This window comes from Balaenoptera musculus, chromosome 12, assembly GCF_009873245.2.
Source record: "Balaenoptera musculus isolate JJ_BM4_2016_0621 chromosome 12, mBalMus1.pri.v3, whole genome shotgun sequence".
Classification (NCBI taxonomy): Eukaryota; Metazoa; Chordata; class Mammalia; order Artiodactyla; family Balaenopteridae; genus Balaenoptera; species Balaenoptera musculus.
In genome coordinates this window covers 25221403-25235332 of record NC_045796.1, presented here as the reverse complement: position 1 = coordinate 25235332, position 13930 = coordinate 25221403, and the positions used below count along the sequence as shown (strand labels likewise).

The 13930-nt window shown below is 44.6% G+C and overlaps 1 protein-coding gene across 1 annotated transcript; it reads right to left on the bottom strand.

The window, feature by feature from the left end:
- Positions 1-5817: 5817 nt before the first annotated feature.
- On the bottom strand, positions 5818-8217 carry CITED2 (Cbp/p300 interacting transactivator with Glu/Asp rich carboxy-terminal domain 2). The gene is made up of 2 exons (XM_036871060.1): positions 7965-8217; positions 5818-7506 (listed from the first exon to the last, which is right to left on the bottom strand). Exon 2 carries the CDS (start codon positions 7496-7498, stop codon positions 6680-6682), a length of 819 nt encoding a protein of 272 aa, XP_036726955.1. The 5' UTR covers positions 7499-7506; positions 7965-8217; the 3' UTR covers positions 5818-6679.
- Between the last annotated feature and the right edge of the window lie 5713 nt (positions 8218-13930).

The window sequence follows — 13930 nt, the reverse complement described above, 5'->3', positions numbered from 1 at the left end:
CATCCATGCTATTCTTGCACCGGCAGGGGCCACACTTAAGTTGGAAGAATCTTTATTATGGGTTTGAAAAAAAGTGTAGACCCAAATCTTGGGAATCCCAAAAGAAAGTGGTATGTAATTGTATGGATAGATACATGTCATAGTTGTGTTAGTATAGTTTACAGTTTGTGTACATATAATGTGTAGTGGGTTTTTCCCTGAAGCACTCTTATTAAGTTGTCTGATCATCTTACAATCAGTGACATCTAAGAATAGGAGTAATTTGGTTTAGAACAGCAGTGTTATGTATTAGAAAGAACACTGTCTTGGAAGCTAGATCTGTAAAACCACTCAGCCTCCTACTGGCTGTTTTGCCCTTGAGCAAATTCACTTCCTCTTTAAATATCAGTTTCCTTATCTAAAACTGAAATAATTACTTGTACCTTGCAAGAATATTGTGAGGATTAAATAAGATTATGTATGTAAAGAGCCTACCACAATGCCTGCCACGTTGCAGGTACTCAGCAAAGTCAGCCCGGCCACTGGGAACTTGAGTCAACAAAATGATTTCAGTAATGCTGGCTGAAGGGTGCATTTCTCTGATTTGGTCCCATGTAGTCTAAACAGTATTTCTCACCATTTCAAAATCCGCGCCCCATTAGTCAAGAAGATTTTTCAAAGTCTTCTACGTTACATTTTACAGAAAGTATAATGTATTTAAGCATTTTCCCCAATATATAATAGTATAGAATATATTTTTTTCAAGTTACTGCCCTCTTTTACCCTCTTCCCATTCTGATCTGCCTCCTAGAGGGGTCGCCCCAGCCAGCTAAGAGTCATTGCTCTAAAACATGGTATCAGACAGGGAGACCTAAGAAAGATTTACATATTTATTTTAGGTTCATATTAGGAGTACAGAAGTTCAATCACTTTTTCCCTCCTGGCCTCATTGTCCATATATTTGCTAAACACATTGGATAAAGAGAAGAAACGTGGAACTAGCCATCATCCTGCGTATCCTCCTTCAGAGTCAATCCAAATAAATGTAATGGGACAGTATTTACAAGATGACCTATCGATTTTTATGAACAATTTTACTACTATGTGTTTGTCAGCATGGAGATATTAACTGTCAGAAAGCCAAGGAAAAAAAATTTTTTTTTAAAAAGCTAGGATACCAGAAATAAAAAAAAGCTCTGTGGGCCAAGCTGCTTAAAGAAACACAAGGCCAAATTTTATACCAGTCCCTAGGGAGAGAAAAGCCTTCAGTAGCCCTGATCACATTTCCGTCACTCTGGGATACTGTCTCCTACGAGTGTTCACAAAATAATATCACGATCTGGAGTTGGCTGTCCTGTGACGACTTTTTCTGATTTTCTGCTAGTTGGACTTTCACTCAAGCCTAAAGCTTGCTTCCCACCCAGCCTTCAGAATGGATTCACAGGACTCCTCTAGCACTATTAACTTTCAAAGCCACTCATCTATGTGCGTATCTCCTGCAAGGCACGCCACACCAACCTGGTCTTGCCACAGGCTGCTTTGGAGCCAGAATTCCTTGTCTGCTTTGTTCAGCAACCCGAAATGTACTCAAGGAACCCCTCTACTTGAGAGGGAAGAAAGGGAAGGATTCCAGGGTGGAGCACAATGGCCAGGCCATGGGAAAATTCCAGGAATCCTGTGAGCCACTGCCCTGCCTTACTAATCTTTCGGATTAGTTCAGCCTAATGAAAACCAACAACATAATAAAGCAAGTAATGATACTCATCGTTTGTCTTTCGTCTGCTTTGTTTCATTCTGCATGCCTTGGTTTAGCCAAGCAGAATTCTCCAGAAGCCCTACCAACCAGATCCTGGGACTGACAACTTTAGTGCTCACCTTAGGGAAAGAAGTAACTGATAAGGATCCAACCACTAAAAAGTCATTGTCTGTTCACAGAAAATATGGGGCTGGGGAGGGGGGGGTTGGTTGATATTCTCTCTTTCCCGAGGACTCTGGGTTCGGTTCCTCAACACAGTAGACCCCTATTTCTCTTAACTTCTCTTTATTATGTTCACAAATAGCAAAAAACTATAGAAATTCACACCGGCAGCTCTTAGAATATTTTCAATTCATTATTTAGAATTACTTACGAAGTTAAGTCTTCCTGTGAAGGGGGAAACATTCTTTACCTCAGGTGTCAATTTTTTTCAAAAATATAGGTGGGTCTTACTATAAGGCAAACTAAAACTCTTTATGAACAGTACACTATTTGTTAGAAAATGTCCTTATATTGTTTTTTCTAATTTAAATAAGTATGGCTACCAGGAAAAAAAAAAATCATTTTTCTCCTTGCTGGATGAAAATAGGTCAAGTAATTTAAGCCAATCCATTGCAATTAAAATTCTGACATTGCCATTGTTCCTTCTATTCTGAGGGGAAAAGACAAACAGAACACATGATAATAGGGGTTCATTGGCTAAGTTACTTGATGTTACTACCTATGGGTCTCTTGCTTCAACCTGCCCGGGAGCTTCATTCTGATGATAGTAGTATAAGTACCAAAATGATGAATACCATCTCTGAGGCTGTGTCTCTCTCTTGTGCCAGTAAAACAATAGAGGAGAGGAGAAAATTGCCGATGGCTTGAGTCCTAAATTCCTTGAATTCTACATTTATTTATTTTGGGGAGATAATGTTATCTGCCAAGTTTATTTTAAAGTAAATTTTACTGAATCAATTAGGCAGCAACACTCAGTCTCATTAAACATCCTGTGGCCCTTTTCACAAGATTAGAGCCTGTGGCTTGATCACATTCCAATGTAGGTAATTTCCTTCTGCATTCCTGGAGATTCTCCTCCACCTTTCTAACCCCGTACATCAAATGCATTTTTATTTGCACTGATCCCAAATCGACAGTTCTGTTGTGAGGGTGAAAAGTGTGTCAGCTTTAACTGACAGGTTAAAAAGCATTGCTTTTAGTAAGAAAATCCCTTAGCCAATGTCTATTTTGAAATTTCAAGTATGTACATTTAATCATAAGTTAAGGTCTTTGCTAAGTAAAACGCTCTTATTTTCATAATGGGTGTTTATTCTGGAATCTTCTTTGATAGAAAATTTGTTTCTCAAGTATATGCTGTTTGCTTCAAGAGAGAAAATGAAGTCTTCAGAAATGGTAAAAAACAAACAATAAAACAAACAAAAAAACCCCTCTTGAGCAAAGAGCTTTTCTTTGACCTTCTAAATAAATTCCACAAGGGGGCGAAAACACCTAATGGTCCAGGACTGCAAGGTTTATACTTCAAAGCTGGCCACCCATAATAGATTAGTGGATTAATATTTTGCTCTAAAGGATCTGGACTTTAATGTTGACATCAATTTATTGCTATCCCAGTTTACAGTAGTAAAAGTCTTGGAGACCATAAACTTCACAATAGATGTCAGCCTTCTGGTACTAGTGCTTTAGACTAGCACCCCATAAGCAGTGGTGATTAGGTAACTGTTCTTCAAACACCCATCCATAGCTGTAACGTCTTTATCAGCTCCAGCAAGGATACTGCCACCAGGATTTGTAGCATCCCCAACAGAGGTATAAGTTTTTTATAATATGTTCTTCTTTTTCTGATGTGTTTCTATGATATTTTGCTGTGGCTTATCAGTGATCTCTTCTTGAAAATCAAGAGTGTCTATTTGTGGGCAAAGCTTAAAGAATAGAAGCTCTCTTGTACCATATTAGAACTTTTTGAAAAACGGCCAAGGTACAGAGGTCAAATTTCCCCATATGCTACAAGCAACTTAGTAGGAAGCAAGACCGCTAAAGGTTTTGCAAATGTCTGCCAGTAGCCTGGTGATCTAGGTCACTGTACAGGTTTCATTAATCAGGTTGTTCAAACAAGGAGTTATTTTTCCCTGCTTAAGAGACCTGCAGATATCACATAGAATCTGCTCAATTGTTGATCATGAAAGAGTTTTAATGAAACAGAAATCATTCGAACGAAGGGGACGGGAGAGTTTGTACTGAAGAGAAATTGTGCTTTTAACCCAGCTTTTCCTGTTGAGTCCCCTGTTCTGGCAGAGATAGGCTCAGGGTCTAATAATAGTTCCTCGGGCTCTGCACCTCCACATACGTGCTCCGGTGTTAGAGCAGCAGGAGGAATTTAGTGACAGAGCAGGTGTTGTGGCTTATTCCCTGGCAGAATAAATGGTGAAGGGTGGTGGCAAGGCAGTTCTCTTGATTCTTTCTTTATGCAAAAAAAAAAAAAAAGACAGTGCCTCCAATGGCCTTCCTTTTTTTTTTTTCTTCCTGGCACAAGTGGAAAAGAACTAGAATTGTTGTATTAATATGTATGCAAACATATTTTTTCACTTGAGCCTCTGGAAAAAAAAAAAGAAGAAAAAGGAAAAAAGAAAAACTTGCTGTGAAAATGCTTAGCCAGGAAGATTTACTGCTGATTGCAGATTTAGTATTGACATGTCTAAGTGGAAGAAAACTTCAGTTTTAACCATTAATGTGGAAAATCTGGATCAGCCTTTAAAATGGAGTAAAGAGCTTTGAACGATGTATTTTCAGAGAAATTATTTACTTACAACATAATTTTTAATAAGGAAGTATCAATTAAAAGGTATAAAAAAACCCCAGTGGAGTATGCATCTTAATTTTAATGGCCTGCCTTGGAAATAGAATTATAGAATGTAGGTGAGCTGAATTATACTGAAATCAGCTTTTATGCCAGACTCACTGCAATTTAACACTTCTATATACCCTCTTCTCCTGATTTTTTTATTATGAAATATCGGATTTAAGATTAGAATCTAAGAGTCTAAATGAAAAGCTCTTTTAAAGGATTATTTGTGAGATTTTCCACAACCTACATTTCTGTACTCCTCCAGTAGGTTATATACAAGACCGTATTTTTTCATGAGTGTACCGTGTGTTGCTCTTATAAGCTAGGAAAACATGAAAGGGAAAACAAAATTCTTTCTCCTTCTAACTGGGATCATTTGAGATTTTAACCATATTACTTTTTCCTTTGCTTGATTATATAAGGCAAAACTTGACACCTACTTGACTGTAGTTATGTCTTCTTGATAACGCATCCAGGTAAAATTAAAAAGGATCTTATCCTCATGTCCTTTGCACCCAATGCCTGTAACAGTAAAAGCTCAGAATTCTGAAAAACAGGGCATGCTTGAGAGGGAACATCTTGTAAAGATTGTAATTTGACCTTTGCGTCAACCTTGCTGAGTAAATTTTAAATATAAGAGAACAAAATAGAAAGCCTCAAGGTGGAATTCCACCCCCTCTTCTTCTTAGAACTATAAACCAGCCAGAAGCTTTTTCAGAGATTAAGCTAGAATATGTGTGCCTCTCTTTAATACTTTTGCTGAGAAATAAAATTCGTCACTAGAGATAAAGGTAGATTTATATTTAATGCCATCCTCATCAATCTTCCAGTATTTTATTCCAGTCTACCCCCACTTAAGTAGTTGAATCAGGTATAACCAGAAACACTTGATTTTTCCCCTCCCACCCTGTGAAATAATATTTATAACATTTAGTATTACAAACCTTTTAAACTCTGGAGTACACTTGAAGATGATGGCAATTAAGAAAAAAAAATGCTCTTTGACAACTTCGCAGCTTTTGATTAAACCACACCAAGAGGCATGTTACAGTGGTAACAATGAAGCATTATGCCAATTATGTTAAATCCTGCTCTCTGCTGTAAGCTCATCATGACCTGTTTTAGTGTCCTGTAATTTATCCTCTGGAATGCTTACTCTCATCAATAAAGTGTTCAAGAGAAAAAAAGAAAGCCACCAAAGGGAATAACCACCCCCAAATGACTTCTAGAAAACAAGTATTTCTTAACTTTTTATTGACATTGGCAAATTAAAATAGAATAAATTAACAAGTATTTTTTCAAAAAAATGTTTTGTACAAAAATACTGTCAAAATTTCCTAAAAAGCTTTCAACACAGTAGTATCTTTTCATGTACTGAATATAACTATTAGCACAGTGTCAAAAATGTTGAAGACAGAAACAAAATAAAAATCTGTGAAATGTTTGCCACTGATGACATTCCACACCCTATTATTGTCTGTACATATCGGGGAGGGGGACAGCCACCTTGAAAGTGAACAGTATGACTTTTCCTGATCCAGAATGGTTTGGCCCACATCTGTTTAATCTTCCAGTTTAGTATATTTTAAAAATTAGTCTGTACTCAAATGCATAGTTAAAAATATGAAGCGAGATGGCAGAGTTTGTGCAGTAATATCTGCCCTTCAAAGTTCATGCAACCAACTAATGCAATTTCTCCTTTCCCTCGTAAATCTGAATGCAGTTCAGTCATTTGGAACCATCTACAAAATCCACAAGATTAAGCAGTTTGCCAAGATTAATATCTAACAGTTGAGCACTGGAGAAAGTGAGGAAATAAGGAGTAAAAACAAACAACAAAAAAGACCAAGTTAGCTAGATATTTCAACTACATAAGGGAGGTGAATGTCAAGGCTACAAAAACGAAACAAAAACAGAAAAAAAAAAAAGTGGCAGCAATTTTTTTAAACCAATTTGTACAAGTTTATAGTTTACTTTGTTTCCAAGTTCTCAAACCTTTCACGATCTGAAAAGTGAGATACTGTGTCTAAGGGAATGTTTTTTAATTCACACCGAAGAAGCTGGGGGATTTGATTTCTTTCGCTGGGGTTTCGATCGAGTCAACAGCTTACTCTGCTGGGCTGTTGTTTGCACACGAAGTCCGTCATAAAATCAAACTCGTTTTGCCCCAGCCAGAGTTCGGGCAGCTCCTTGATGCGGTCCAAACCCATTTCTATCACTAAGGACATAAGCACTTCCTCGTCGATGAAATCAGTGTCTATGACATTGGGCGGCAGCATTGCAGCAGGGACGTGGGCCACGGAGGCGGGCATGTTGCTGCTGCCGCTGCCGCCGCTGCCGCCGCCGCTGTTGCTGCTGCCCGCGCCGCCGCCCGAGGTGCCCGCCGAGCCGCCGGGGGTGCTGCTGCCGCCCGAGCCGCCGGGGGTGCTGCTGCCGCCGCTGTGCTTGGGGTTGCAATCTCGGAAGTGCTGGTTTGTCCCGTTCATCTGGTGGCCTGCAGCAGGGTGCAAATCCGGCATGTAGTGGTTGTGGGGATAGGGGTGGTGGTTGAAATACTGGTTGTTGAGCTTCTGCAGCTGCATGCTGGCCGGCAGAGAGCCTCCCTGGCTGGCCACGGGGGGGCCCATGAACTGGGAGCTGTTAAACCTGGCCCCGGGAGCCAGCGCGCTCGGGGGGTGCCCTCCGTTCACAGTCCCCGGCCCCATCGCGTGCCTGATGCCGCTCGTGGCGTTCATGTTGCTCGCGCCGTAGTGTATGTGCTCGCCCATCAGCGCGTTGAAGGCGTGTTGGGGCTGCTGCTGGTGATGATGGGGGCTCGGGAACTGCCCCACACCCATGCGGTGGGCAGGGTGGTGGTGCAGCCCGTTAGTGCCGTCGGGGAAGCGCCCGTGGTTCATGGCCATCATATGGTCTGCCATTTCCAGTCCTGAAAGTGAAAAGGGCAGACGGTAAGCCCTGCGCCACACGTGTCGCCCACCTCAGTGCACCCCTTTTTCTCGACTCTGGCCCCCAGGCTCACCCGACGCACTTCGGCTGCGAATCATCATCCCGAGGATCCCACTAGGAGCCTGTGCACCCGGGCTCGCCACCAAGGCGGACCTGCCACCCACAACAGAGCCGCGCGCTGCACAAACAGCCCTTTCCCCTGCGATCGGGCGGGGGACCCAAGCCCACACCCCCCTCTGCTCCCCGAAGTCGCCTAATAAAGGAAGTGCCCCGTAGCTCTGCCGCGAACTTCAGGCATGAAATCAGCCCTCCTCATCCTGTTGTTGCACATCCTGTTGTTATTCCCCAGCTCCGCCTCACGCTCTTCCTCCGGGCAAACCCAGCCCTCGGAGGACTGGGCTGGCAGAAGCCCCAGCCAGCTTCGCCCGCCGCGCTTACCTTCCGTCCTTGCGATTTCTGCTCCGAAGACCGAGGGCGGGATCGTCGGGTCCAGGGCCGGCTCAGCAGCACATAGAGGGGGCCTTTCTGGCGTGCAAGGCGCTCGCTGTCGCGAAGTCGGCGCCGAAGTCTTGCAGCGGCCGCTGGGGCAGAATCGGAGCCGTTCCCTTTTATTTCCCCTCTGCTGCCCTCACAGCTCGGCGAGACCGCCCGGCAGCTGCCAACAATGAGCTGTGTTTCTTAGGGCTTTGGCCACAGTTAATATAAGGGATTTCAGGAAGGGCGGAGCGAGAGCCTCCGGGGAGGGCGGCGGGAAAACGCGGATTCCGGAACATCGGGCACACCGGACCGGGTCGGGCAGCCGAGTCCCCACTGCCGGAGGCACGTGCGCAGAGGCTGCGGGCCCAGGCGCAGCCCCGCTGACCCCGGATGCCGGCTTCTTCCCGGCCCACAAATACCAGACCAGGCCGCCCCCGGAGCAAGGACAGAATCCTCCCTGGACTCTCAGACCGAAGGTAGCGCCTGCCCGGAGAGCAGCGAGGAAAACTCACCGCCCCCCTCTGGCCGGATTCCCCACCCCGAGCTCACCTAGCGATCTGTGCTGCTTTCTGTGGGAAAACGGGTTTCACCCGGCGCCCCGTCCATAGTGCCCTTCTACCTCCCCGGCTTTGCAAAAGCCTACCCAGGTTGCAAAGAATGGCTGTGTTTACCCGTGTGGGTTTTTAAGCCCCGGGCAAATAATGCCCCCTCCCCTGTGCGCGCTTTCCTGGGCTGTGCCTTTGTGTTTTTATAGGGGCAGTAGGTGAACCCGATCTAGACATTCTGCGTGTAGATGCATTTTTTCCCCACTCCTTTCAAGGACAGGAGCTGGGGGCGGGGAGCGGCAGCAGCTGCAGGTGGACTGAGCGCGCTCGCGGGCCCGACCGCCTCCGCTCCAGCGCCCGGGAATCCGGTCCGTGCTTTCGGGGCCGCTCGCCGCTCCCGGGGTACGTGTGCTTCTGCTAAGTTTGCGTTTGCAGCTCTTGGTAGCTTTGGCATCCGAGCTGAGGCGTCTCTGCTCTGTAAACAAACTCAGCGATCCTCGTCCCCAGATCCACCTTTTTGCACATACACAGTTTCTTGCTTCTGCTGTTGCCCTTGATCCGGGAGGTGGGGGTGTGTGCAAACTTGCATAGCCTCCCTCCGGGCTCTGCCTGACGGTTTGGGGTTGATTTAGAAGCGAACGGGTTTATAATTAAGAAATTCGGGGGCTGAGTAAGGCTGCTGTAGCTGGAAAAGGAAAACAAATAGATAACATGGTAATCGCTTTGTAAGTAAAGTCATTCTGGAGGTGGGCACGTAGCTGCACGTCCCGTATGGCACCGTGGCACACACTGCTGGGACTCTTCCTTTTCAGTGAAATTGCTCAGTGGGGTAATAGGCGATAATAATAACCTTGCTTCCCTGAACGCGGCACAACTAGCCTGGTCGTCCATTTGGCTCACTGACTTGCAAATAAAAGCCCTAACGCCCGTCTGGGCCACTACCCAGTCGGAGCTCTCTTGCTTTTTCAAATGGGGAAGCCGAGTTGTTTCCCCAACACCATGGTGAGGCTGCTCGGAGCTTTTATATTGCTCTTTATGTGGTAAAAGTGAGTTTAGCGCTCCGAATAAGGACTTCTGTTCAGAGTTGTTTCTTCATAACTCGATATCCATTGACGACTTCCTGCTGCGAAGAGCAAGTCCCCCGCCCCCCTCTTTTTTTCTCCCTTCTTGCTCACAGGACTTCTTTAGGCCCTTCTTGAGGACTGGAAATTCTGATATATCTCCCCTTTCAGGAATTTGCAGAAGAGAGCGAATCCTGATTATTTGAATCGATTACCCCTCTGTCTTCCTCTACTTATAATATATGTATAGAATATTTAATATATATATTTAAACATTGTTACTGTCTTCCTCTTTTCCTTTCTTGCCTTTTGCACACTCTCCAGCATTTGCAACCGTGTATGCAATAATTTTTAAAGCTCAGAAATACTTGCTTTTTGGATACTTGTGCACAGAATACATCGCAGTTTTGGTTGCAACAATCGCCTCCTCTCCTGTCCACCCACCACTTTTACCTGTAGGTCATGGACTTGCAGCTACAGAATCAGAGGCTTGGAAGAGACCTGCCACTTCCTATCAAAAAATAGACTCGAAAGTATTGGTCAACCCCAGACTCAAAAATTGCCAGATAGATTGTTTACTTCCCTTCCTTGTACTGCAGTGTCTTGCGACACAAAGACCAGCTCTTGAATGTTTAATCTAAATTCCTCTTGCAACCATTAAGGAAAGGTGCAGCTCCATCCTGCTCCAGTGGTTCCACATACTATTGGGAAATCCCTTGAAAGGTCACCTCCCCATCCTCCACCCCTTAGAGGGAAAAGAAATTCCTTCTGGGTCCAGCTGGTTAGAACCTGGTATGCTTTGTTCATTTATTCATTCATCCAGTGAATATTTACCAGGTGCCAGGCACTTTTCCTAGCTCCTGGAGAGACAACCAAGACAGGAACTCATGGTCAAACTGTGCAGCTGGACAAACAAGCCTCGGACACACTTTGATAAGTGTCACGACAGCATTACACACAAGCACTTCCAGGGTCACACAGGAGGGACACCTAAGCTAGTTTTCGGGCCTTGGGAAAGCTTCCCAGTGGGGTGGTGATAAGTTGAGGCCTGACTATGAGTAGAAGTTAGGCCATCCCAGGCGTGGGGGGAGAGAAACAAGGTTGGAGATGTAAAGGGGCTGGATCCTATGGGCACTGGTCCCCAAGCTGAGAAATTTGGGTTGTATCTTGAAGATAATGAGAAGTGAGTGAAGGCTTGTGAACCAGTGAGATGATCAAATTTTCATTTTAGAGAGATCAGGACAATACTGTGGAGAATGGATTGTGAAAGTAAGACCGGGGACAGGGAGTCCAGTTAGGGGGCTGTTAACAGTCATCCAGGGGTAGCCAAAGCCCAGTGTAACCAGGGGTTTATCCTGTGAACCGGGGTGAGGCAGTGGTCTGCACGTGGCCCTGACGGTGCTAGATGGTTGTATTAGTTTCCCAGGGCTGCCGTGACAAAGTACCACAGACTTCCTTTACACTTCTCAGGCGTAAACAAAAGAAAATTATTGTCTCACAGTTCTGGAGGCTAGAAGTCCAAGATCAAGGTGTTGGCAGGGTAGGTTCTGAGGGCTGTGAGGGAAAATCTGTTCCATGCCCCTCTTCTAGATTTGGTGGTTTGCTGGCCATCTTTGGTGTTTCTTGGCTTGTACAGGTATCACCCCAATCTCCGTCTTAATCCTCACGTGGTGTTTTTCCCTGTGTGTGTCTCAGTGTCCACATTTCCCCTTTTCTATAAGGGCACCAGTCATATTGGACTAGGACCTATCCTAATGACCTCATTTTAACTTGATTACCTCTGTAAAGACCCTATCTCTAAATAACGTCCTTTCTGAGGTACTAGAGGTTAGAATTCCAACAGTTTTGGAGGGACACAATTCAACCCATAGCAGTGGTGGAGAAACTGAATAACACAAGACCCCCGCCATTATGGAAGAAAGACATAGCCTGGAACTTTCTTCCCAACTCTCCTGCTGGCCTACACTTTCATTTCTTCATGTTTCTGCTGCTCAGACACCACCTCTATGAGGTCTTCCTGATTATCCTTCCCAACTAGCAATATCCCTCTTTGTTTTCTTACACTGTTTTGTTTACTCTCTTAGCATTTATCCCCACCTGACTTGTTGCATATTGAATTTTCACTGTCTTCCCCCCTGGAGTGGCAGCTCCAGGAGAGGAGGGACCTTGCCTGTTTGTTTATTCAGTGTCTAAAGCAAGTCTTTTACTGATTAGATTAATGAGACGATGGATGGATGGATGGATGGATGGATGGATGGATGGATGGATGGAAGGAATATAGCAGAAGTACCAAGGGAACCCAAATAAAGGGCTTCCGGGCCGGTGGTCAGGAAAGATTTTCTGGAGAATGTTACTTTTAATGCTGGCAGTAGAGAAATCTAGTGGAAAGGAGAACAGCAGCTTACCACTGTCTGCGTTGTGGCCTGTTACGGACTTGAGGAAAACTGATATGTTTGGGAGGGATCCCTGGCTGCTGAGTATGGAGGAAGGTCCCCACTGGTGTGAAATTTTGATTGAAACAGCTTTTGGAGGTAAGCCTTGGGCTTCAGCTAAACTGAGTTGAGGAAAGGCTGACTGAAGGGCCCAGCTTCAAAAAATATATGAAAGAGTTCATACCTGTGTGGTGGAGCTAGGGTGAGGCTGGGGCGCAGTGTGGGGTCTAATAATGGGTTTTTTTTTGTGCTTTACCTAAATGATCTCACCTAATCCTCACCTTAGCAAGTAGGGATTACTTTCATCACTTCAGAAAGGAGGACTTTGAGAGTTAACAAAACAACCCCACCCCAGCCCCCAAACCCATCTTCTCAGAGGGATTAGGGAAAAGGGGAGAGAAAGAATCAGTCAGAGCCAGACACTGGTTGGGCCCATTCTCCTCTTCCCCTCCTCCCAAGACCTTGACTCCAGGTCTTAGCTGGTGAGAAAACCACTGCTGCTGCTCTGTTCTACCATCCACTTGGCCGCCATAATGACACAGGACCTCTGTCTGAGCATGAAGTGTGGCAACAATCCCTATTTCTGCCCTTCTCCTTCGCTCTCCTATTCTCCGTCATTCACAGGATGGAATATTCTGATATTTTACTGGTCTGTGGAATAACTGGGGGTAGGAAGTGTCAGTGGATCCAGATCCAGAAACTGCGGATGGACTTTAGTGGCAGGGTGAGGACACATGGTTAGTAAAGAGGCAGAAGCCCTATATACAACCTTGCATTATCTGCAAGTTGAAGAAATAATGTCTTCCATGTATGTGTATATGTCAAAATAAGAAATTCATATAATTTTTAAACCTATGGATTTGGTTCAATTAATAAAGTGCAAATTTACTGGAAATCATTACTAAACTCAGAATAGTTTTTTCTGTCTTTATGTATTTTCACATTTGATAAGAAATATAGTTATTACCATGGAGGGGGGAGGACAGTGAAGTGTTTTTGTTAAAAAGGGGCTTTAAACTTGATGGAGTTGATTCTATCTCACCTGAGAAGATGGTTGAAGATTCTAGAGCATCATCTCTGATTCAGCAGATTGGGAGTGGGGACTGAGGATCTACATGTCTTTAAACAATCTTCCAGTTAGTTCTGATGTTCAGTCAAGTTTGCAAACTACCAATCTTGTCCGTAGGTGGGTGACAACTGGCGTCGTTGTAAAAGTGATCACGGGTGTGGGGTAAGCCTGGTTTATGCTCATGAAGTCCTGTTCCCCTGGATTGCTGCCTCTCCCCCCACCCCCCATGATTGAAATTTTGCCCATCTTTGAAGGTCCAGTTCAACTGACGTCTCCTCTTTCAAGCCTTCCCTGATCCCCCAGATAGAAAGAATTCTGGCTCCCTCGGTGCTCCCAAGGCATTTTGCTCAGATCTTCCTTTATGACTTATTCTGGCTTGAGTTACGGGCATTTGTGCCCTCCTGTAGCCTTCTCTGTAATGGCAGAGGTTCCTTGGTGAGCCCCCAGGGACTACGCAATGCCATGCATAGAGTAGCTTTTATTAGTCTGCCCGGGATGCCTTAACAAAATACTACAGACTGGGTGGCTCAAACAACAGACTTTATTTTCTCATAGTTCTGGAGGCTAGAAGTCCAATATCAAGGTGTCAGCAGGGTTGGTTTCTTCTGAGGCCTCTCTCCTTGGCTTGCGGATGTCCGATTTCTTGCTGTGTCGTCACCTGGTCTTTTCTGTGTTTCCTCTGTGCTGAAGTCCCGGGTGTCTCTTTGCATGTCATGAATCAGATTGGATTAGGACTCACCTATATGGCCTCATTTTAATTTAATCACCTCTTTAAAGACCTTATAACTAAATACAGTTACATTCTGAGATGCTGGGTGTT

Excerpts from the sequence above, each read along its gene's own strand:
- CITED2 (XM_036871060.1), bottom strand. The coding sequence starts at position 7,498 with ATGGCAGACCATATGATGGCCATGAACCACGGGCGCTTCCCCGACGGC.